This window comes from Hyperolius riggenbachi, chromosome 4, assembly GCF_040937935.1.
Source record: "Hyperolius riggenbachi isolate aHypRig1 chromosome 4, aHypRig1.pri, whole genome shotgun sequence".
Lineage (NCBI taxonomy): Eukaryota > Metazoa > Chordata > Amphibia > Anura > Hyperoliidae > Hyperolius > Hyperolius riggenbachi.
The window spans coordinates 454,042,756-454,064,202 of NC_090649.1; the positions used below are offsets into that span (position 1 = coordinate 454,042,756).

Consider the following 21,447-nt stretch of genomic DNA (forward strand, 5'->3'; position numbering starts at 1 on the left):
CGCCGACACTGAGGCCTGTTCTGGCAGCCAGTCCTCAGTGGCCTCCTCCGCTGTGTCTGCTGATTCCCGTGCCAGCAAAAGGCCACGCCAGAGCCTTTTGAGCGAGTCCTTCCAGGGGGTGGTTAGGGCTCTGCCTCCCAGCAGCCGTCGCGTGCGGCAGCTGAACGGCTTGCTGGCACGGGCCATGTGCTCCCAACTCCTGCCGTACACGCTCGTGCAGGAGGGGAGCGACATTCGTGCGCTGCTTGCTTGCGCAGCCCCAGACTGGCAGCTCCCCAGCAGACACTTTTTCTCCCGCAAGGCCATTCCTGCACTGCACCGCTTTGTGATGGCCAATGTGGAGAGAGGGCTGGAGCACGCGGTTGGTGAAAGGGTCCACGTCACCATGGACTCCTGGAGCAGCCGCTTCGGGACAGGCCGCTACCTGTCCTTCACTGTCCACTGGGTCAGCTTGGTGGAAGGGGGTGAGGATGGGAGAGCAGCAGCGGGCACAGCAGCAGCAGCAACACAGTGGGTGGTGCCACCCCGCAGGGTCAGGGGAACTGCAGCAGGTTCCTCCGATCCTCTGCCATCCTCCGGCACACCTGGCCAAACCCCCCGCCTCAGCAGCAGCGTGAAGGCCCGCCACTGCCAAGCGCTGCTGCACTTGGTCAGCCTTGGGAAGACCAAGCTGACGGCAACCCATGTGTTGGCCAAACTCCAGGAGCAGGAGAGGATTTGGCTGACCCCCAGAGGCCTCAGAGTCGGAAAGGTGGTGGCCGACAATGGGGCCAATTTGGTTGCCGCAATAGACAGGGGAAACCTGACCCACATCCCCTGTCTTGCCCATGTGCTGAACCTGGTGGTGCAAAAGTTCTTGCGCACCTACCAGGGGATGGGCGAACTGCTGGAAACGGCAAGGAACGTTGTGCGTCACTTCCGGCGCTCGGCTGCAGCCTGTGCGAGCCTGGAAGACGTGCAAAAGGAGCTGGATCTGCCACGCCATCGGCTGATCCTTGACGTTCCGACTCGCTGGAACTCCACCCTGGCGATGTTGGAGCGTCTGGTTGAACAGAAGCACGCTGTCAACCAGTACCTTGCCCTGGCCACTGTTTCCGCCGCTCAGAGAAGGGACAAGACCAGCAACATCCCGTCCATCGTCCCCGATGATGACTGGAGGCACATGCAGCAGGTGTGCTTAGTGCTGGCTCCCTTTCTGCAGGCCACTAACATGGTGAGCAGGGACCATGCTATGGTCTGCGAGTGGGTGCCCCTGGTTTGTCTGCTGAACAGGGCCCTCGATGCTTTGCTGGAACAGGGAGCGGCAGCCTTGGACCAGCAGGAGCGGCAAGCAGCTGCACAGTCCACCTCTGAGGGGGAGGAGGAGGAGGACTTGGTGGAGGTCCCTGACCTTGCTGCTGATGAGGGGGAGCAGCACAGTGCAGCTGAGTTGGTGCGGGGGTGGAGAGAGGATGAGGCTGACGAGGCAGAGGAGGAGGATGAGGACAGCAGCACTGCCGTCGATGTGCCAGCAGACGTGGCCCGCCTCTTCCCAATGGCAGCGCACATGCTGACGTGCCTGCGCAGGGACCCCAGGGTGATCCAGATGAAGCAGAGGGAGGACATCTGGATCAGCATGATGTTGGACCCACGCCTCAAGGGGAAGTTGAGCCAGTTCCTGCCGCCTGCAGGAGGAGACCCAGCGCAACAAATAAGGAGCTTGCAGCAGGCCCTTGTTGAGCGCTTGGAGGAAGCCTTCCCCCAGCCTTCCACCCCCACTGTCCAGCAGCCAGCACAGAGGCAGCAGCAGGTGCCTGCATCCAGCAGCAGCAAGCGCCCCACAGACCTGCTGTCTCTCAGCCACGAGCTCTACAGGACTGTAGAGGCTCCGGCAGCAGTGACTAGAGAGGAGGTGCATGCAGCAGCATCCTCCTCCGGTCACAGCCAGCGCCTGACCCGCATGGTGGCTGACTACATGGGGTCCTACAGCGGGCTTGACAGCGATGCCCCTGTTGATCCCATGGAGTATTGGGTCAAGCGCCTGGAGATCTGGAGCGAGCTGGCGCAGTACGCCCTGGAAGTGCTGTCCTGCCCCCCTTCCAGCGTGCTGTCCGAGCGCTGCTTCAGTGCAGCTGGTGGCGTGGTCACCGAGAAACGCTCACGTCTGTCTCACAAGTCTGTGGACAGACTGACGTTTCTCAAGATGAACCAGGCCCCTGTTGTCGGCGAGAGGGGGACATGAACTGGCTAAGAACCATCGTTAATGTGCCTTACCACCCTTTACCACCTCCTGGCTCCTGCTCACTAAGCCAGCCTGGTTCACTTTGACTATTACGTCGCCTGCAGCCACACATTTTACACCTACAGTGGGCTGCTGTGTGCTGCTGCTGCTGTCTGTCTGTGTTTCCCACCGCCAGGGTACACAGATTTACCTTCTGCTGCCACTCTGCCACCAGCTATTACGTCAAACAATAGCTATATATCTGTGTAATTTCTTTTACAAACAAAACCAAAAAACCATTAAAAAAAAAAAGGTTTAATTTTTCTGAGGTGCCCGGGTTGAAAACTGTGTTGTCCCAGTTGTGTATTGGACACAATGTGGGCTGCACGACCGCTGTCTGGGACCTCCTGTTGTGTTTATTTACGGCCTGGTATCACCGCTAGGTACCAGGGCTATTATGTCACGCTGTCTACCTGCTGCCACACTCACACTACTCCTCCATTACTCCTGCTGCTGCTGTCTGTCTGTGTTTCCCACCGCCAGGGTACACAGATTTACCTTCTGCTGCCACTCTGCCACCAGCTATTACGTCAAAAAATAGCTATATATCTGTGTAATTGGTTGTAAAACCAAAACTACAAAACCATTACAAAAAAAGGTTTAATTTTTCTGAGGTGCCCGGGTTGAAAACTGTGTTGTCCCAGTTGTGTATTGGACACAATGTGGGCTGCATGACCGCTGTCTGGGACCTCCTGTTGTGTTTATTTACGGCCTGGTATCACCGCTAGGTACCAGGGCTATTATGTCACGCTGTCTACCTGCTGCCACACTCACACTACTCCTCCATTACTCCTGCTGCTGCTGTCTGTCTGTGTTTCCCACTGCCAGGGTACACAGAATTACCTTCTGCTGCCACACTGCCACCAGCTATTACGTCAAACAATAGCTGCTCACATAATTACTCCTCCATTCCTCCTCCTGCTGCTGCTGCTGTCTGTCTGTGTTTCCCACCGCCAGGGTACACAGATTTACCTTCTGCTGCCACTCTGCCACCAGCTATTACGTCAAAAAATAGCTATATATCTGTGTAATTGGTTGTAAAACCAAAACTACAAAACCATTACAAAAAAAGGTTTAATTTTTCTGAGGTGCCCGGGTTGAAAACTGTGTTGTCCCAGTTGTGTATTGGACACAATGTGGGCTGCACGACCGCTGTCTGGGACCTCCTGTTGTGTTTATTTACGGCCTGGTATCACCGCTAGGTACCAGGGCTATTATGTCACGCTGTCTACCTGCTGCCACACTCACACTACTCCTCCATTACTCCTGCTGCTGCTGTCTGTCTGTGTTTCCCACTGCCAGGGTACACAGAATTACCTTCTGCTGCCACACTGCCACCAGCTATTACGTCAAACAATAGCTGCTCACATAATTACTCCTCCATTCCTCCTCCTGCTGCTGCTGCTGTCTGTCTGTGTTTCCCACCGCCAGGGTACACAGATTTACCTTCTGCTGCCACTCTGCCACCAGCTATTACGTCAAAAAATAGCTATATATCTGTGTAATTGGTTGTAAAACCAAAACTACAAAACCATTACAAAAAAAGGTTTAATTTTTCTGAGGTGCCCGGGTTGAAAACTGTGTTGTCCCAGTTGTGTATTGGACACAATGTGGGCTGCACGACCGCTGTCTGGGACCTCCTGTTGTGTTTATTTACAGCCCTGGTATCACCGCTAGGTACCAGGGCTATTATGTCACGCTGCCTGCCTCATTGACTGCATGCTGCCACACACTCATCCTCCTCCTCCTGCTGCTGAATTTACCTCCTGCTGTCTGTGTGTTTCCACTGCCAGGGAGCACATACAATGGCGCTTCCAACATGCGTGCGCCACCAGCTATTTGTTGTTACGCTCAAAAATAGCTGCATTTCTTTAAAAAAAAAAAATGAAAAGAGAAATAAGTGAAGAAGAAGAAGACGATATAGGAGAAGATGAAGAAGAAGAAGATGAAGAAGAAGAAGATGAAGAAGAAGAAGAAGAAGATGAAGAAGAAGAAGAAGAAGAAGAAGAAGATGAAGAAGATGAAGAAGATGAAGAAGATGAAGATGAAGAAGATGAAGAAGATGAAGAAGATGAAGAAGATGAAGAAGAAGAAGATGAAGAAGATGAAGATGAAGAAGATGAAGAAGAAGAAGAAGAAGATGAAGAAGAAGAAGAAGAAGATAAAGAAGAAGAAGAAGAAGATGAAGAAGATGAAGATGAAGAAGAAGATGAAGAAGATGAAGAAGAAGAAGATGAAGAAGATGAAGATGAAGAAGATGAAGAAGAAGATGAAGAAGATGAAGATGAAGAAGATGAAGAAGAAGATGAAGAAGATGAAGATGAAGAAGATGAAGAAGAAGAAGATGAAGAAGAAGAAGAAGAAGAAGAAGAAGAAGACAATATAGAAGAAGAAGAAGAAGATATAGAAGAAGAAGAAGAAGATATAGAAGATAAAGAAGAAGAAGAAGAAGAAGAAGTATATACAGTACTGAACAAAATTCTGGACACAACTTCTCTTTTCACCTTTTTTTTTTTAAAGGAACATCCCCACATAATCACTTGCTGTTGTTACTTGGAAAAAAATATGTTTCTTGCATCATTCACCCTCAAAACAAGTGTTGGGAAGCTATTTAAGGCCAATTCGAATAGTCAGCTCGAATAATGAGCTCGAATACCGACTCGAATAGTGAGCTCGAAGTCCGAGGTCGAATCGAATAGTAAAATTTATTCGACTCGAATATTCGACTGACCTCGAATAATTTACTATTCGAATTCGACCAAACTCGAATTTTAAAAAGGGGTATTCGAGCACCACTGTGACATGCACCACTTTAGTCATGTAGGCTGGCAGAGGGAGAGTGATATGTCTGGCAGCTGAAGCTATGCCACTCAGCTGACTTCCAGCCCGGGTTCAGATGTAATGGGAGAGAGTGAGCAGGCAGTAGTACCAGTGGCGTAGCAATAGGGGGTGCAGAAATAGTGACTGAAATCGGGGCCCTTGGGCCAGAGGGGCCCCAAGCCAAGGGGCCCTCCCTCCAGCACAATATTAGCTCTCTATTGGTCCTGTACTGGTAATAATCATTTCTATAGATGTTTGAAATAGTAGTATTCATTAATAAACTGTTTCCCATCTCCTCCTTGCACCTCTGATACTGTGGAAATCCTTGGCAGGTTTTGGTGCACCATATCAATTGTTATGTATAGAGTGCTTGGGGGGCCCCATGTAAAACTTGCACTGGGGCCCATAGCTCCTTAACTAGGCCACTGAGTAGTTAATTTTTTTAGGTAAAAAATGGCATGCATAATTCATTTCAAATATTGTTCTGGCCCTGAAGTGACAAGTGACATGACGAAATGAAACAGGTATTTATAGTACCACTCCTACCTAGAACTTGTCTGTGTTTGCTTTTTATTTCTTTCACTGCAAGGCTATAAAACGTCTGTGTGGTTGCGCAGAGATTTATGATAGGAGGACAGTGATAAAAAACTCAGTAGGTCCTCATTTCTTGTGTATGAGCTAAATAAGCAGCAGTCAGTGTGACATTGGGCCTGGTGCACTAAACAGTGGTTAAGTTGCCATGGTTAAGTTGGTAGAGCATGGGAGAGCACTGCCCATTAAGCTAACAGCACCACATGCTTTACTGGGATAATGCACATTTCTATGGTAACATGCAGCGATGCAATGAGGGTGGTGCTAATGGGTGAACCGGTGGTGTTCCCCTACCATTAGCACCGGTAAAATGATGACAAATATAAAATATTTTACATTTATTGGAGAAACCCCTCCCTTCCTTTCATATTGCCGGCAAATAATCTGGCAAACTGGTGGAGTAGATGGTGTCTAGCAAAGGAGGAATTGCTAATGGCTGCCACTTGTATAACCCTAGTTATGGAAAGAGAAGGGTGAAAAGCAGGCACTGAAATGCTCATAGGCTTGAAGGAGTGTTTATTTATCTTTGTATGTGTCAGAGTGGGGCAACTAAATATTTTGAATTAAAAAAATGATTGGTTTGGGTCCACTTTAAGGCAGACAAGTGAGCCTTCAACACTGCATAAAGGGGAGAAGTCACACATATACACCTGGGGGGACACCGGCTGGGAGTCCGTCAGTCATTGTGATAACCCCATTACCACCGCACACCCAATCAAGCCCTTGCAACCGAGATTTTCCAGCATTTATGATTAAAGCTGACCCAAACCAAACATTTTTTTAATTCAAAATATTTAGTTGCCCCACTCTGACACATACAAAGATAAATAAACACTCCTTCAAGCCTATGAGCATTTCAGTGCATGCTTTTCACCCTCCACTTTGCATAACTAGGGTTATCCAGGTGGCAGCCATTAGCAATTCCTCCTTTGCCAGACACCTCCTACTCCACCAGTTTGCCGGAATCTGTCCCGGCAATATGAAAGGAAGGGAGGGGTTCCTCCAATAAATGTAAAATATTTGATATTTGTCATCCTGCAGCTGAAAAAAGGCTGCTATTTATAATTATAATTTAAAAAATAGATTTTATTTCTGAGATATTGTATTTTTAATTTGGGTCCACTTTAAATCCATTCGACCGATTTCAGACAGAAATTGATAGAAAGATCGATCGGGGAAGGGGGGCCATGTTGCAGCACTGATTCTCTTCTCTTCCGATTACATAAAATTATTGAATCAGAAGGTTGATTGACCCGCAATATCGAGCAATGTATTGGCACTCTTAAACATCAGGTATGCAAGTATCAGTTTCTCTCCAGTCAGGACCCAGGATTATACTAATTATTACTAATAAGGAATCACCACTATAGCTCTCTTTCCTGGCAGAGAACAGCTTCTGCGTGGCTGGGATAGATAAGAAAAAAGGTCAGTAGGTCATAGATTTTAGCTTCTGGGGCACTGATAGACTGTATCAGTCATAGGCAACAATACAAAATTAAACCCACCGGTACTTTTTTTTTAGCTGATATACAGAAAGAAAAAACTGTGTGATTCTAAAAGAGTTAAATTTCAGGAGTAGGAGGATAGATACAATTGTTTATCTAATCAAGTTATTTTCACCTCGGATTTTCTTTAATCTGTAAATAATTTAACCTTAATTAGGTCTGCGTTTGTCTTTGCAGGCGGGAAACGGTGCCGGCGCTAACGTAATGGATGTCCTGGCCGTGGCGATCGAGTTTCGTGGATTATCTTGGTGGTTAGTGAAAATACTGAATCAAATTAGAGACAATTCGTACAGACAATTTACAGACAAAGAATAATGCTTAGTGTGATTTGCCTTCTTAAAACAGAAGGTATTTGTGATAATTCAAATGTAGTCAGAAAGAAAGATTGCTGCGTGCACCTTCCGTCAAGAGAGTGATTTATTATCATCAATAGTGACAGCTGCTGCTTGAAGATACAGACATCCAAAATACTGTGCGTATAACAAAACAGTTCAACGTGGTGTAACCAATTATCTTACGTATCCTTGGTGCAGGCTCAGTGGTATGGGAGGTGGGTGCAGGCACTGAAAGGTGGGGCGACGGCCGTTTCGCGTCTAACTGACGCTTGGTCACAGTGACTGAGTTCAAGACTCCAGATCGGTGCAAGCCAGTGAGTTCAACCTTTGTACTGTGTATATATGCTTATACTCACAATATTAGTAGGGAGTGCCACACTTTTTCTTTCCCTTTATACGAACATTTGTGATAATTCAGCTTTAAATAAACATCTGTGGTTACCCACAATGCACCGCTGCTGAATATGCAAATTATCTCTTTATACCCCAGAAGCCAGGCTTACATGCAGAATCGCTGGTGTATAGCAAGCCTATAGCTTTAATTTTACAGAGCCATACCAACCCCACATGCACACACATGCAGACAGCCTATTTCAGACTTTCAGTCCTCATCAGTGCACGGCAGGGCTCGATATGGCTCAGTCAGTGCTAGATTTGTTATTATATGTGTGCATACATAGATTACATAATATCCTCAATAATGTCTCTTTTGTTCCTGCAGCATCGGTGGAGAGGGGGACCTCAGCAACGTCACCACAATTACAAGTATGTTCATATACCTCACAACTTTTTGAAATGTGGAAGAGTGACACTTTACGACACGCCGCTGCCACACCCCTAATCACACCCCTGCCACACCCCTAATCACACCCCTTCCACACCCCTAGCCACGCATACCACTAAAAATTGAAAAGCGAAGTATGTACTTTTAGAATTCAAACCACACTGGCCTTTCTATCCTAACTAGATTTTCTTTCTATTAACATTTGAAATTCAGAAATGTATCAATTTAAAAGATGGGAGTTAAAGGGGCACTACAGCTAAAAACTGTAAAATGTAAAATATGTGCAAACATATACAAAGAAATAAGAAGTACATTTTTTCCAGAGTAAAATGAGCCATAAAATACTTTTCTCCTATGTTGCTGTCACTTACAGTAGGCACTAGGCAGTAGAAATCTGACAGAAGTGACAGGTTTTGGACTAATCCATCTCTTTATAGGGGATTCTCAGGGATATATTTATTTTCAAAAGCACTTAGTGAATGGCAGTTGCTCTGTCCAACTGCCAAAAAAACTGTGTAGGGAGCAGGGAAGCTGGCCGGCATTATTGTTAAAAAAATTTTAGGGAATATCTTTATACAGAATTAAAGCCTTGCTGAGAATCCCCTATGAAGAGATGGACTAGTCCAAAACCTGTCACTTCTGTCAGATTTCTACTACCTACTGTAAGTGACAACAACATTGGAGAAAAGTAATTTATGGCTCATTTTACTCTGGAAAAAATGTACTTCGCACATATTTAAAATTTTACAGTTTTTCGCTTTTGTGCCCCTTTAAGTTTGGAGTCAATTAAACACATTTTCAGAATAAAAATACATATATTTACATAGATCTGTACAGCAGTTATGAAAGAGGGACAAATGAGGAAGAAAGAGGGACAGAAGGAGCTGTGCATACATATGTTACACAGATCTGTACATTAGTCCTGAAAGAGGGACAGATGAGGAAGAAAGAGGCACAGAGGGACTGGGTTCCTAAAGAGGGACTGTCCCTCTGAAAAAGGGACAGTTGGGAGCTCTGTTTTCAATAAAGGAAGCTCTTGTGTGTGTACAACACTTTGTCATCATTTCCTCTAACAAATGCATCATGGAAAGGCTAAAAATGGGAGGAGTTCCACATACACCAGCCATTTTGGAACTATGGAGTTTGCCATCATGCTTTACTGCTCCAAAGTACTAGTTGCTTGCTGGTTCCAATGCTGGTTCTCACTCAACCAAGCCAGGTATACAAATGTCCTCTGTGTTCCTGACTCTCCAGGAGAATGACTAAGAAAGCAAGATATTCTGCTTCACATGAGCAAGAAGTAAACCCAAAGTATTCACCTTCTCAAGAGCACAAAGTAGCAAGTTAGCTTTCTGGCTAGAATGTTATTCCGGGAGTGATCATCTTTGGAGTCTGCGTGTCTCTTACTACCACATTTCATCGGCATAATCTCAGCAATAGATGCCAAAATAAATGGGACCAGTAGTCTATGGGTCTCCTGACACAATGTTTTGGACACAAGAGGTCATTCTTTTGCAGTAAAGGACAGTTAAAGTGAACCTGAAGTGAAATGTGGAAGGATAATTAGATACCTCAGTAGAGGGAAGCCTCTGTAAAGTCCAGTGGCTTATACCATTGTTCTTGATCCCACCGATCCAGCGCTGGGACCCTCTAAGCTAAGACTCTCAAGGGTTTGTCGTATACTCTCTTGTGCCCAAGCTCCCATTTGTGCAAGAGCACAGCTATATTACACTTGCATAAATGTTGCCACTTGGTAGGGATATAACTTATGGAGGGGGGGGGGGGGGGGCAGAGGTGTAAGGGGCCCTAACTACTACCTCAATCCTTCTTAAAAGGGGTCCATCCTTCATATCAGGTGTTGTTTGGGCTACACTTGTTATGGTTGTGAAGATCATGCTGGCCACACTTGTCATATGACCCTTGCAAGATGGACCCCCAGGCTGTAAGGGTCTCCAGGAGTAGCAAGGGAAAGGGTGTGAAAATGGGGGGTCATCAAAGATCTGCTGGGGGATCCCATAAATTGTAGTTTCTGCTGTTTGGGCATGGTATTTTCCTCATACACAACTTCATGCTACTGTGCAGGCGTGTGGTGTACACTACTGCCATGCATGTACTCAACAGGAAGGCAGCAGTGAAGAAGAAGGTCCTGGGAAGCAGTGGTGGGGTCAAGGATGATATGGGGAGCCTCTGGACCATCCAAGGGCTTACCACAACTTAGGTAAGCATCTAACCTTTTACCTCCAGAAATATCAATCCAGAAATATCAATTGTGAGTCACCTCTGGCTGTGACATGCAGTGGGTAGTAGGGCTACTTGCACTCACAGGTCCGGGAGAAATTAGCCATATCCCCTGTTTATTAGAACAGAAACTCACTTGCAGAATATTTAATACCTGCAGTTTGACAAAACAGAATGTTTAATCAGATGCTATTTTTCTGTTTTTAGACATTCTCCGGATGTTTAATCCTGACATAGAAGGATATTCTTTGGGAATAGTACCTCATGTTTTACCGAAAGCCAATCTAAACCGGGCAGTTCCAGGAGCCAAAGCAGTGTAAGTAATAAGTGTCAAATCAGAAGTGTTCCTCTGCTCAAACCAAATGTGTTCCCCTGCTCAGATCAGATGTGTTCCTCTGCTCAGATCAGATGTGTTCCTCTGCTCAGATCAGATGTTTCCCTGCTCAGATCAGATGTGTTCCTCTGCTCAGATAAGAAGTGTTCCCCTGCTCAGATCAAAATGTTTAAGTGTGGTCTTTAGGCTGCACTCCCCCACAGCATAAACTGAGGTGCAAGATCAGTCCGCCAGAGAGAGCACTAGGTCGGACACCCAGTTTAAAGTCCATAAGGACCAGCACACTCAGGGATTTCTTCCAAAACTCATAGAAATCTTTATTACAGAATCTTCAACATCATAAACATTAAAATATGTGAGACGTCACAGGGACAATCCAGCAATATGCTAACCGCCAAAGTCAATGTCCATCGATCGAAAGCCTAGTCCCCAAGCAGACGGAGAATTTATAGCAGTCAGGTAGACAAAGGTCACCATCATATAGAAAGTCCAAACATCACGGCGATAGACACCGGCCAAGAGCTGTTTCGAGTGTCCACTGTCCAGGCCGTCTTCAAGCCAAGTAAATGCAAGCCAAGTGGTTGTGCACCACTTGGCTTGGCCCTGCTCAGATAAGAAGTGCTCCTCTGCTCAGATCATAGGTGTTTCCCTGCTCAGATCAGACGTGTACCTTTGCTCAGATCAGAAGTGTTCTCATGCTCAGATCAGATGTGTTCCTCTGCTCAGATAAGAAGTGTTCCTCTGCTCAGATCCGACGTCTTTCCCTGCTCAGATCACAAGGGTTCCTCTGTTTAGATGAGACGTGTTTCTCTGCTCAGATCAGAAGTGCTCCTCTGCACAGATTACAAGGGTTCCTCTGTTTAGATGAGACGTGTTCCTCTGCTCAGATTAGAAGTGTTCCTGTGCTGTGTTTTTCTAGTCAAGCCACAATTTTTCTGCTCAGTGCAGCAATTTTGTTTTGATGATGCTCTGTCTTCCTCCGATCCATAGAAATATGTAGAAGCGTTGCTTTGCTCATGTTAGAAGTCTTCCTTTTGTATAGTCTTCCTATTGACAGACCAGACCTCTGGACAGTACATAAGTCTTCCTTTGATCAATAAAGAAGCCTTCATCTGGACAGTACATAAGTCGCGTACGTTAAAAAAGGGCGCCGGGAAAAAAGGGCGCAGGGTTTTAAAAGATAATCATAAATAACGTTTAAAAAAATTTGTGTTATATTTCGTTTAAAAATAATGTTTTATAAAGTTATAAATCATTAAATAATGTGTATAAAATCGGCAATTTTAAAAACGTTAATCTTCCCTGTTTCAAAAATTGAAATTTATAATAAAGTTTTATAAAACATTAATACGAATTTTCCTAAAGCTATACCTAACCCTACTCTTACATAGAACCCTCCCTGTACCTATCCCTAACCCCTAGACCCCCCTGTTGGTGCCTAACCCTAAGACCCCCCTGTTGGTGCCTAAACCTAAGACCCCCCTGGTGGTGCCTAACCCTAAGACCCCGCTGTTGGTGCCTAAACCTAAGACCCCCCTGGTGGTGCCTAACCCTAAGACCCCCCTGTTGGTGCCTAAACCTAAGACCCCCCTGTTGGTGCCTAAACCTAAGACCCCCCTGGTGGTGCCTAAACCTAAGACCCCCCCTGTGATAAGCATTAATAACGTTTTAAAAAAATATGGTGCGGTTTTTCGTTTAAAAATGTAAAAAAAATTGTACGGTTTTTCGTTTAAAAGTAATGTTTTAAAAAATATTGTGCTGTTTTTCGTTTAAAAATAATGTTTAAAAAATTATAAATCATTAAATAATGTGTAATCATGAGAAACAGTTATAAAACATTAAAAGTCTCCGGGCGCCGCTTTTAAAACGTTATTTTTCTCCAGCGCCCTTTTTTCCTGTTGGGCGCTGATTAAACGGTATTTATTATGGGAGTGAATGGCGGCGCCCTTTTTGTCCACCTGCCTCATGCGCCCAAATTTCCTGCTTCCACATAAGTCCTCCTGTGTTCTCGCCAGAAGTCTTCCTCTGCTCCATACAGTCTTCCTCTGGACAGTACATTAGTCTTTCTTTGCTCAATAAAGAAGCCTTCCTCTGCTCAGACCAGAAGTCCTCCTCTGTTCAGGCTAGAGGTCCTCCTCTGCCCAGTCCAGAAGTCCTCCTCTGCTCAGGCCAGAAGTCCTCCTCTGTTCAGGCTAGAGGTCTTCCTCTGTTCAGGCCAAAAGTCCTCCTCTGCTCAGTCCAGAAGTCCTCCTCTGCTCAGTCCAGAAGTCCTCCTCTGCTCAGGCCAGAAGTCTTCATCTGCTCCGGCTAGAAGTATTCCTGTGCTCACTGCTCAGGCCAGAAGTCTTCCTACGCTCAGGCCAGAAGTCTTCCTACGCTCAGGCCAGAAGTCCTCCTCTGCTCAGGCCAGAAGTCCTCTTCTGCTCTTTACAGAAGTCCTTTTTCTGCTTGGCACAGAATGTTTGCTCTGGTCAGTAAAGCCTGCATGTGGAGCTAAAAAGCTGCATGTTTCAGCAAAGATTTACTGGAATTTACATGCAGTAAAAGAAACTAGATATTGTAATGATCGCTGCTGCAGCAGCTATTACTGGAAGTAGTAGTGCTGCAGCTCAGGCAGTTCTGATCTATTTCCATGCAAGTTGCATAGCTTTGTCTGTCTTTCCCTGCTGTCAGCTTGTGACTGATTATCATTCACCTGTGTGGGAATCTGCATGTCTGCCAGGGGCGTAGCAATAGGGGGTGCAGCGGTAGCGACCGCATCGGGGCCCTTGGGCCAGAGGGGCCCCGAAGGGCCCTCCCTCAACTACAGTATTAGCTCTCTATTGGTCCTGTGCTCATAATAATCACTTCTATAGATAGCTTTGAATAGTGGTAATCATTAACAAGCTGTTCCCCATCTCCTTCTTGCTCCTCTGACATTGTAGTTACCATTGGCAGGTTTTGGTGCGCCGTATCAATTGTTATGTATAGAGTGCTTGAGGGGCCCCATTGTAAGACTTGCATCGGGGCCCACAGCTCCTTAGCTACGCCACTGATGTCTGCTCCCATTGGATGACCTCAGTATAAAGATCTGCTTCCTGCAGGGTTTCCTTGGGTTTTCATAGCTTCAGCTTAAGCCTGTCTTGCTGTCGCTTTAGCCCCCGATCGTGTTTCTTGTTATAAAGATACTTTGCTGGTCTTTGCATCATATATTGGTTCATTGCCAATATATATGCATACCAGCACGTTTATTATTTTCCTTGTATTTGTGTTACGTTAATACATCAGTGTCGCTGATGTATACGTACACGAACTGTTTATATCCTGTGTGCAGTTAGTCAGCTTTCCAGCACGTTTTGGTAGGTTGCGCGTACCGTGACCACCCGTGCTGAGGTAGTTACCCTGCTCCTGGTTCTGTTTGTGGATTGCGTTCATCTCTGCGAAGAGATAACGAATCCTTCTGAATCCTGTTCTGTTACTGTTTGTGGATTGCGTTCATCTCTGCGAAGAGATAACGAATCCTTATGAATCCTGTTCTGTTACCGTTTGTGGATTGCGTTCATCTCTGCGAAGAGATAGCGAATCCTTCTGAGTCCTGTTCCCTGTGTTACTCCATTCCTAGTCAGCGTTCCTGCTTATGTCATATATCGGTTCATTGCCGATATATACATATGTTAGTCAGACGTTACAAATAGTTTCATTGATAGCTGTAATTGTAATACGCTAGGAAAACATACTTATTGTATATTTATCTGTGTTACGTTCATCTATCTTAATTCTGCTATTTTCTGACTATCCTGTCCTATCTTTGTGAGGCACGCCATCGCCGCATCGCATTGGCTGCCTCATTCCAGTCTGTCTGCTTTTGGACGCTTACTGTCGCTAAGTAGCCGCTAGCTAGCAAGCGTTCATTCTGTCTACCTGTCCTGATCTCCTCAGTTCTGGTTTATGCGCTCAGCGCTACTTTGCGCTGAGACGTTATAACGAAAGCATTGTTTGTGGCTGTCAGATCTGCACCGGCTCTGTGCGCCACAATCTCCTATTGGAGTCAGTCCTCCCCTCCACTATACTAGGGATAGCCTGTTTCCTTGTGCTAGTGTGTGTACCTCCTCCACGCCAGCTCATGCGTTGCATGCTGACTGTGGAGAATACACCACCAAGCCTCACAGATATACAGAAATAAACTACTGCAATTGATATGATTCTGGGGTCATTGTTTTTATGCATCTGTGAGTTCTCATTTGAAACAATTTCTGTAGCACTGATTTATTTTTATAGCAGTGTTTTTAAAGACAATGAAGCCTCTCTTAAAATTCAGTAATGAGAAGTCTGAGTGGAGGATACTGAACTGAGTCAGAAATAATCAGCTTTTACATCACTGTAGTGTATTTTTACTTTTTTTTTTAAACAAACCAAAATGTATAGAAATCAAGTTAATGAAGGACCTTTAAACTCTCCATCAAGATACACTAAAGACTGTCCAGCAGCTTTATTTGGTGTCCCGTGAGTGCCTTCAGTTTCCACCACTATGGATAGCCAATGTAAATGGATTTCCAGGTTCCGTGTCAGTCTAGAAGTGACCTCCCTGTTCTCTTGTCCATTGCAGGAATATGCTAGAGCAGGCGGAGAGGCTGGTAGATGCAATGACGAGACTGAACAAGTCTGGGGTAAGTAGAATGTATCAGACTTTATAACTGAGGCGAAGCTAGACAATTAATTTTATGGAAGGGAATTTTAAACCTAATATCAGGAAAAATGTTATTTTAATACATTTTCGAAAGTACAGAAGGGGTGGAAGAAAAACCCTTTGTAGTTTCTCATAGGACATCCTATTTCCATGTTTCCTCCTTCCCCAGGAACCTTCCCAGTTCCCTTTGCAGCACTGGCCACATCCACAATAAGAGGTCTACATCCCTCCCACGGACCGCTCTATAATGTAAGCTCCTCCCCATTCTGTATCCTCTCTTATAGGGTTGCAGCACTGGCCATGCCCATAATAAGAGGTCTACATCCCTCCCAAAGACCATACTATAATGTAAGCTCTTCCCCATTCTGTATCCTCCAGAATTAGACTGGCCTTCATTCCTATTCTGGGGCTTCCTGAGTATTCCTGTATATGTGAAACTGTCACATCTCTGGTGTCATGTGCATCTCCTGGCTCTATGTATCCGAGATGGGTGCAATTTCCATTTTTGCGAATTTACATTTGCCGCACATCTAAAGCAAGTCAATGGCATCGCATTTGACGTGTGACTTTTGCATCTGAAATGTTTGCAGTGAAACAAAGGCATGCATGTAGTCTTTTCTTTTTGCATGGACATGTGGTTGGTATAAATTGCAAGTCAATGGAAATGTGAATTTTTGTATTCCCAATGCAAAACTTTGCACATGAACGTAAAGTTAATGACATACAATTTCATGTAAATAACTTGAACTTTCAGAAGTATTTTTCCGCATTACATATTATACCATCACCCCCGTTGCCAGGAGTGCTCTGCGCATGTGCAGTAGCAATTTTCACGTACTGCGCATGCGCAGAATGCTCCTGGCAATAGGGAAACTGCGAGGAGGTGTGTGCCGGGCCAGCTTTGCGGGGATCGCTGCTGTTGGCTGAAGGGTCTCTGGAAGGATGGCGTGGGCACAGGATAACTCCAGGGGGCTGCCTTTAGGGTTCCTTTAAGGGTTAAAAACCGTGGAACATGAACCAATTAAAGGACAATTATTGCTTAAAATTGTAAAATGTTAGATACATATACAAGGTAAATTTCTTCCAGAGTAGAATACACTACAAATTTATTTTTTTCTATGTCGCTGTCACTTACAATGGAAAATAAAACTACTCATTTTGGGTTCTCAGGAATTCTTTTATTTTCAAAAGCAATTTCTTAATGGAAATTGCTCAGTTCAACTGGAATTATAGTGTGCAAATGAGTAGGGAAGCTGGCTGGCATCTTTGTATAGTAAGGAAGTACTTTTGTAAAGAATAAAGGAAATGCTGAGAATCCCCATGAGGCTATGGACTAGTCCAAAATCTGTCAGATCTTTCAGCTTCTTACTTCCTATTTTAAATGACCACTATTGCAAAAAATTGTAAAATTTAAAATACAAGTAAACGCATACAAATAAGAAGAATGATTCTTTTAGCGTAAAAAAAGCTATAAATTACTGTTCTCCTACAGTATGTTGCTTTCACTTGCAGTAGTTAGTAAAACTGTAAAAGAACCAACAGGTTTGGCCTTTATTATTTGTAAAGACACTCCTTGAAAAATATTTATACAAAGATGCTGGCCAGCCTCCCTGCTCGCTGCACACTTTTTTGGCAGTTGGACGAAGCAACTGCCATTCACTAAGTGCTTTTGAGAAGAAAACTCTGAGGCAGGGAACACATTTGACTTTCATTTTCCGCGCGCGTTTTTCTGCATACTTTTTCTGCACACCAAGTGTGTTTTAATGCAGGAAAACGCATGCGTTTTTTCACAGCAGCTGATGTAAATGATAGAGGAAACTGCCAAAATGTGCAGAGTCATCATGCAGAATGTCAGTTTTTTTTCTGCGTGCGAAAACCACAGTAAAGGTGGCAACTAATGATCCAATCTTTTCCATGCAATCTTACCAAATCTATGTAGTATAAGGGTAACTTGAGTGAATATGCTGAATGGATACTTCAGGCAGTTACCTTATATTACATAGAAATGGTAAGATTGGATGAAAAAGATTGGATCATTAGTGGCCACCTAAGTGTGAACTAGCCCATTGATTAACATGAGTTCTCAGTTTTTCTGTGCAGAAAACGCGCTTGAAAACAGTCAAGTGTGTTCCCTGCCTGACTGTTTTCGTACGCGTTTTCTGCACATACAAACTGACAACTCCTGTTAATTAGAGTTGGGCCGAACCTCCGATTTTAGGTTCGCGAACCGGGTTCGCGAACTTCCGCGGAAGGTTCGGTTCGTGTTAAAGTTCGCGAACCGCAATAGACTTCAATGAGGATGCGAACTTTGAAAAAAAAAAAATTATGCTGGCCACAAAAGTGATGGAAAAGATGTTTCAAGGGGTCTAACACCTGGAGGGGGGCATGGCGGAGTGGGATACATGCCAAAAGTCCCCGGGAAAAATCTGGATTTGACGCAAAGCAGCGTTTTAAGGGCAGAAATCACATTGAATGCTAAATGACAGGCCTAAAGTGCTTTAAAACATCTTGCATGTGTATACATCAATCAGGGAGTGTAATTAAGGTACTGCTTCACACTGACACAACAAACTGTTCACTGAACAGAACAGGTATGCAGTGGCGGGTTCACTGAACAGAACAGGTATGCAGTGGTGGGTTCACAGAACAGGTATGCAGTGGTGGGTTCACAGAACAGGTATGCAGTGGTGGGTTCACAGAACAGGTATGCAGTGGCGGGTTCACTGAACAGGTATGCAGTGGTGGGTTCACAGAACAGGTATGCAGTGGCGGGTTCACTGAACAGGTATGCAGTGGTGGGTTCACAGAACAGGTATGCAGTGGTGGGTTCACAGTACAGGTATGCAGTGGTGGGTTCACAGAACAGGTATGCAGTGGCGGGTTCACTGAACAGGTATGCAGTGGTGGGTTCACAGAACAGGTATGCAGTGGTGGGTTCACAGTACAGGTATGCAGTGGTGGGTTCACAGAACAGGTATGCAGCCAGGGACAAGCTAAGCCTAACTAATCTTTCCCTATGAGAGAGAGTGTGCAGCAGCTCGCCCTACTCTCACTAATGCAGGCACACGAGTGACCGTTATGGTCGCCGCTGCCTGCCTTTTAGTAGGGGGGAGTGGCTCCAGGGGCTAGTGTAGCCTAATTGGCTACACTGTGCCTGCTGACTGTGATGTAGAGGGTCAAAGTTGACCCTCCATGGTGCATTATGGGGCAAACTGAACTTCCGCAAAGGTTCGCCTGCGGGACGCGAACGCGAACCACGGAAGTTCGCATGGAACCGTTCGCAGGCGAACCGTTCGGCCCAACTCTAATGTTAGTCAATGGGCTAGTTCACACTTAATGTGTTTTTCGCACACAGAAAAAAAACGGACTTTCTGCATCATGATTCTGCACTCTTTGTGAGTTTTATGTATCAATTACATTAGCTGCTATGAAAAAACGTGCGCAGAAAACTGAAAGATAAGTGTGTTTTACTGCCTGAGGGTAAGAACACACTAGGCAGAATCACATGTGTTTTCCATAGCACATAGTGGAAAACGCATATGCGATTCTGCCTAGTGTGTTCCTACCCTGAGAATCCCCTATGAGGAGATGGGCTAGTCCAAAACCTGTCGGTTCTGTAAGATTTCTACTACCTACCTAATTGAGAGAAACCTAGGAGAAAAGTAATTTATAGCTCATTTTACACTGGAAGAAACGTACGGTACTTCTTACCGTATTTATGAGTGTTTACATAAATTTTAAATGTTATGTTATCCTTTAAGTCAGGGGTAGGGAACCTATGGTTCTGGAGCCAGATGTGGCTCTTTTGATGGCTGCATCTGGCTCACATACAAATAGTAGGGGTTGATTCACTAAGCTACGCCGCTCAAGCAACGCAGCTTAGTGGGCAGCGCAAGTAACATTTTCAAAGTAGGCACGCTACAGCTGTAGCATGCACTACTAACTTACTCTCGCTACCCCAAAACTAACAGCTGCTCCAATTGTCCCACTCTGGGCCCTGTCAGGTCCAGTGACTTTGTCGGATGAGATCCTCACACTTTGATTGGCCCAATAGGCTGCCTGTCTCTTAACAGGCAGCCTATTGGGCCAAAGTGCAGGGATCTTGTCCTACAAAGTGAATCAACCCCCAAGTCAGCTAGCTAATTGTACAAGCTGTTAGTCGGCATTTCTCCTGTCTGGCTCTCGGGAAAATTGCTGATGTTGCTGAAACCTAAGAGAAGCTGAAGATGTGTCTGACACTTCCGTTGCCTGGCAGATCAACTTTATGCCCATCACCATGGCAACAGGGACATGAGCCCTACTGTCACAGTTTGAAACTTATTATATGGCTCTCACAGAATTACATTTTAAAATATGTGGCGTTTATGGCTCTCTCAGCCAAAAAGGTTCCTGACCCCTGCTTTAAGTGAAAGCAACATAGCAAAAAAGTAATTTATAATTTTACTGTGGGAGAAATGCATATGTATGATATTGGTCTTTAACCATTCTTCTTTATTTCATTTACTTCTGTACTTCTGTACTTGTGAATGTATAATAACAGTTCTGCATAGATAATTATATATTTGTTTTGGTCAGAAAATTAATTACGCAGAGGACTGGAAGCTTCTTACAATCTTTATTGGAGGGAACGATCTGTGCGGCGTCTGCAATAACCCGGTAAGTAAACGAGCTTCAATATTTCTGGAGGCAGCTGAAACCTCCGTTCTTCCACCAGCAGTATATAACATACAATTACCCTTTAAAGGAATTCTTCAAAATAAATAAAGTTCAGATAAAACACCTCCTCCATGTTACACAGGGAATAATGTAACTGATCACTACTAAAAATGACTGTTTTGTTCTAGCCTAGCAGCCTAGCAGCATCTGTACATTTTCTAACCTGCCAAAAGTTTAAACTTATGTTTCCTAGGAACCACAGCAACAGCTTACCATTTTGCATACAGAAAACTTCCATGGGCTTATTTTCCTGTGAGGAGGGGAAAATCCTATCATTTTTGCTTAACCGGTTGTATTATTGTGAAATGTAACATTTAAATACAGTTGCACCCCCTAATCTCTGTCAGTCATCACACACTGTCACCAATCTCTATCAGTAGTTATGTAGTTAGTGACCATCTTCACTCAGGACAAAAAAACGAGATCTACTTACCTGGGGCTTCCTCCAGCCCCTGACAGCCAATCTGTCCCTCGCCACAGCTCCTGTGCTCCGGGATCCCCTCCGTTGGAGATGCAGACCTCGCCAGGTTGGGAACTTCTGCACCAGCGCGCAGCTGTGCCGCTCGCCACCCCGCTGCTTGCAATCGCACTCACATGGCCTGAAGTGTTCTGCACAGGCGCCTGTGCAGAACACTTCAGGCTACGTGAGTGAGATTGCGAGTTAATAATTTTCTGTAGGTCGCAACTGAGGATCACGACTTCATCCGCTAACTCCTGTATCTCCTTCCCTATTGTTTTTACCCCACTACCCTCTAGATTGTAAGCTGGCAAGAGCAGAGACCTCCTTCTATTGTTTCTTATTTTGCTGTAATTTATTATATGAACGTGTACCAATTTAGTGGTATCTCAAGCCGAAGCCGGAAAAAAGGGGGTGTGACCAAACACAGGGGTGTGGCTGAAAGGGGCGTGTCTATGCACTGGAAAGTGGGCTTGTATAGGTAATATACTTGCCCCAGTATAGGTAGTATAGTTCCCCAGTATAAGTAGTATAGCTGCCCCAGTATAGGTAGTATAGTTGCCCTACTATAGGTAATAGAGCTGCCCCAGTGTAGGTAGTAGAGCTGCCCCAGTATAGGTGGTAGATCTGCCCCAGTATATGTAGTATAGCTGCCCCAGTATGTGTAGTATAGCTGCCCCAGTATAGGTAACATAGCTGCCCCAGTATGGGTAGTATAGCTGCCCCAGTATGGGTATATAG

The 21,447-nt window shown here is 45.1% G+C and overlaps 1 protein-coding gene across 2 annotated transcripts in view; it reads left to right on the forward strand.

Annotated features, from left to right (window-relative positions):
- Window positions 1-21,447, forward strand: part of LOC137570963 (phospholipase B1, membrane-associated-like) — a 183,190-nt gene that overhangs the window by 28,461 nt on the left and 133,282 nt on the right. The window contains exons 1-6 of one of the 2 annotated variants that reach the window (XM_068279651.1): window positions 5,846-5,905; window positions 7,354-7,427; window positions 8,233-8,276; window positions 10,741-10,849; window positions 15,453-15,513; window positions 20,109-20,189. In XM_068279651.1, the coding sequence (XP_068135752.1) occupies window positions 5,891-5,905; window positions 7,354-7,427; window positions 8,233-8,276; window positions 10,741-10,849; window positions 15,453-15,513; window positions 20,109-20,189 (384 nt within the window). In that variant the 5' untranslated portion in view covers window positions 5,846-5,890. Of the gene's footprint in view, window positions 1-5,845; window positions 5,906-7,353; window positions 7,428-8,232; window positions 8,277-10,740; window positions 10,850-15,452; window positions 15,514-20,108; window positions 20,190-21,447 lie in introns of those variants that run through there. The other variant, XM_068279650.1, reaches the window with a different exon arrangement.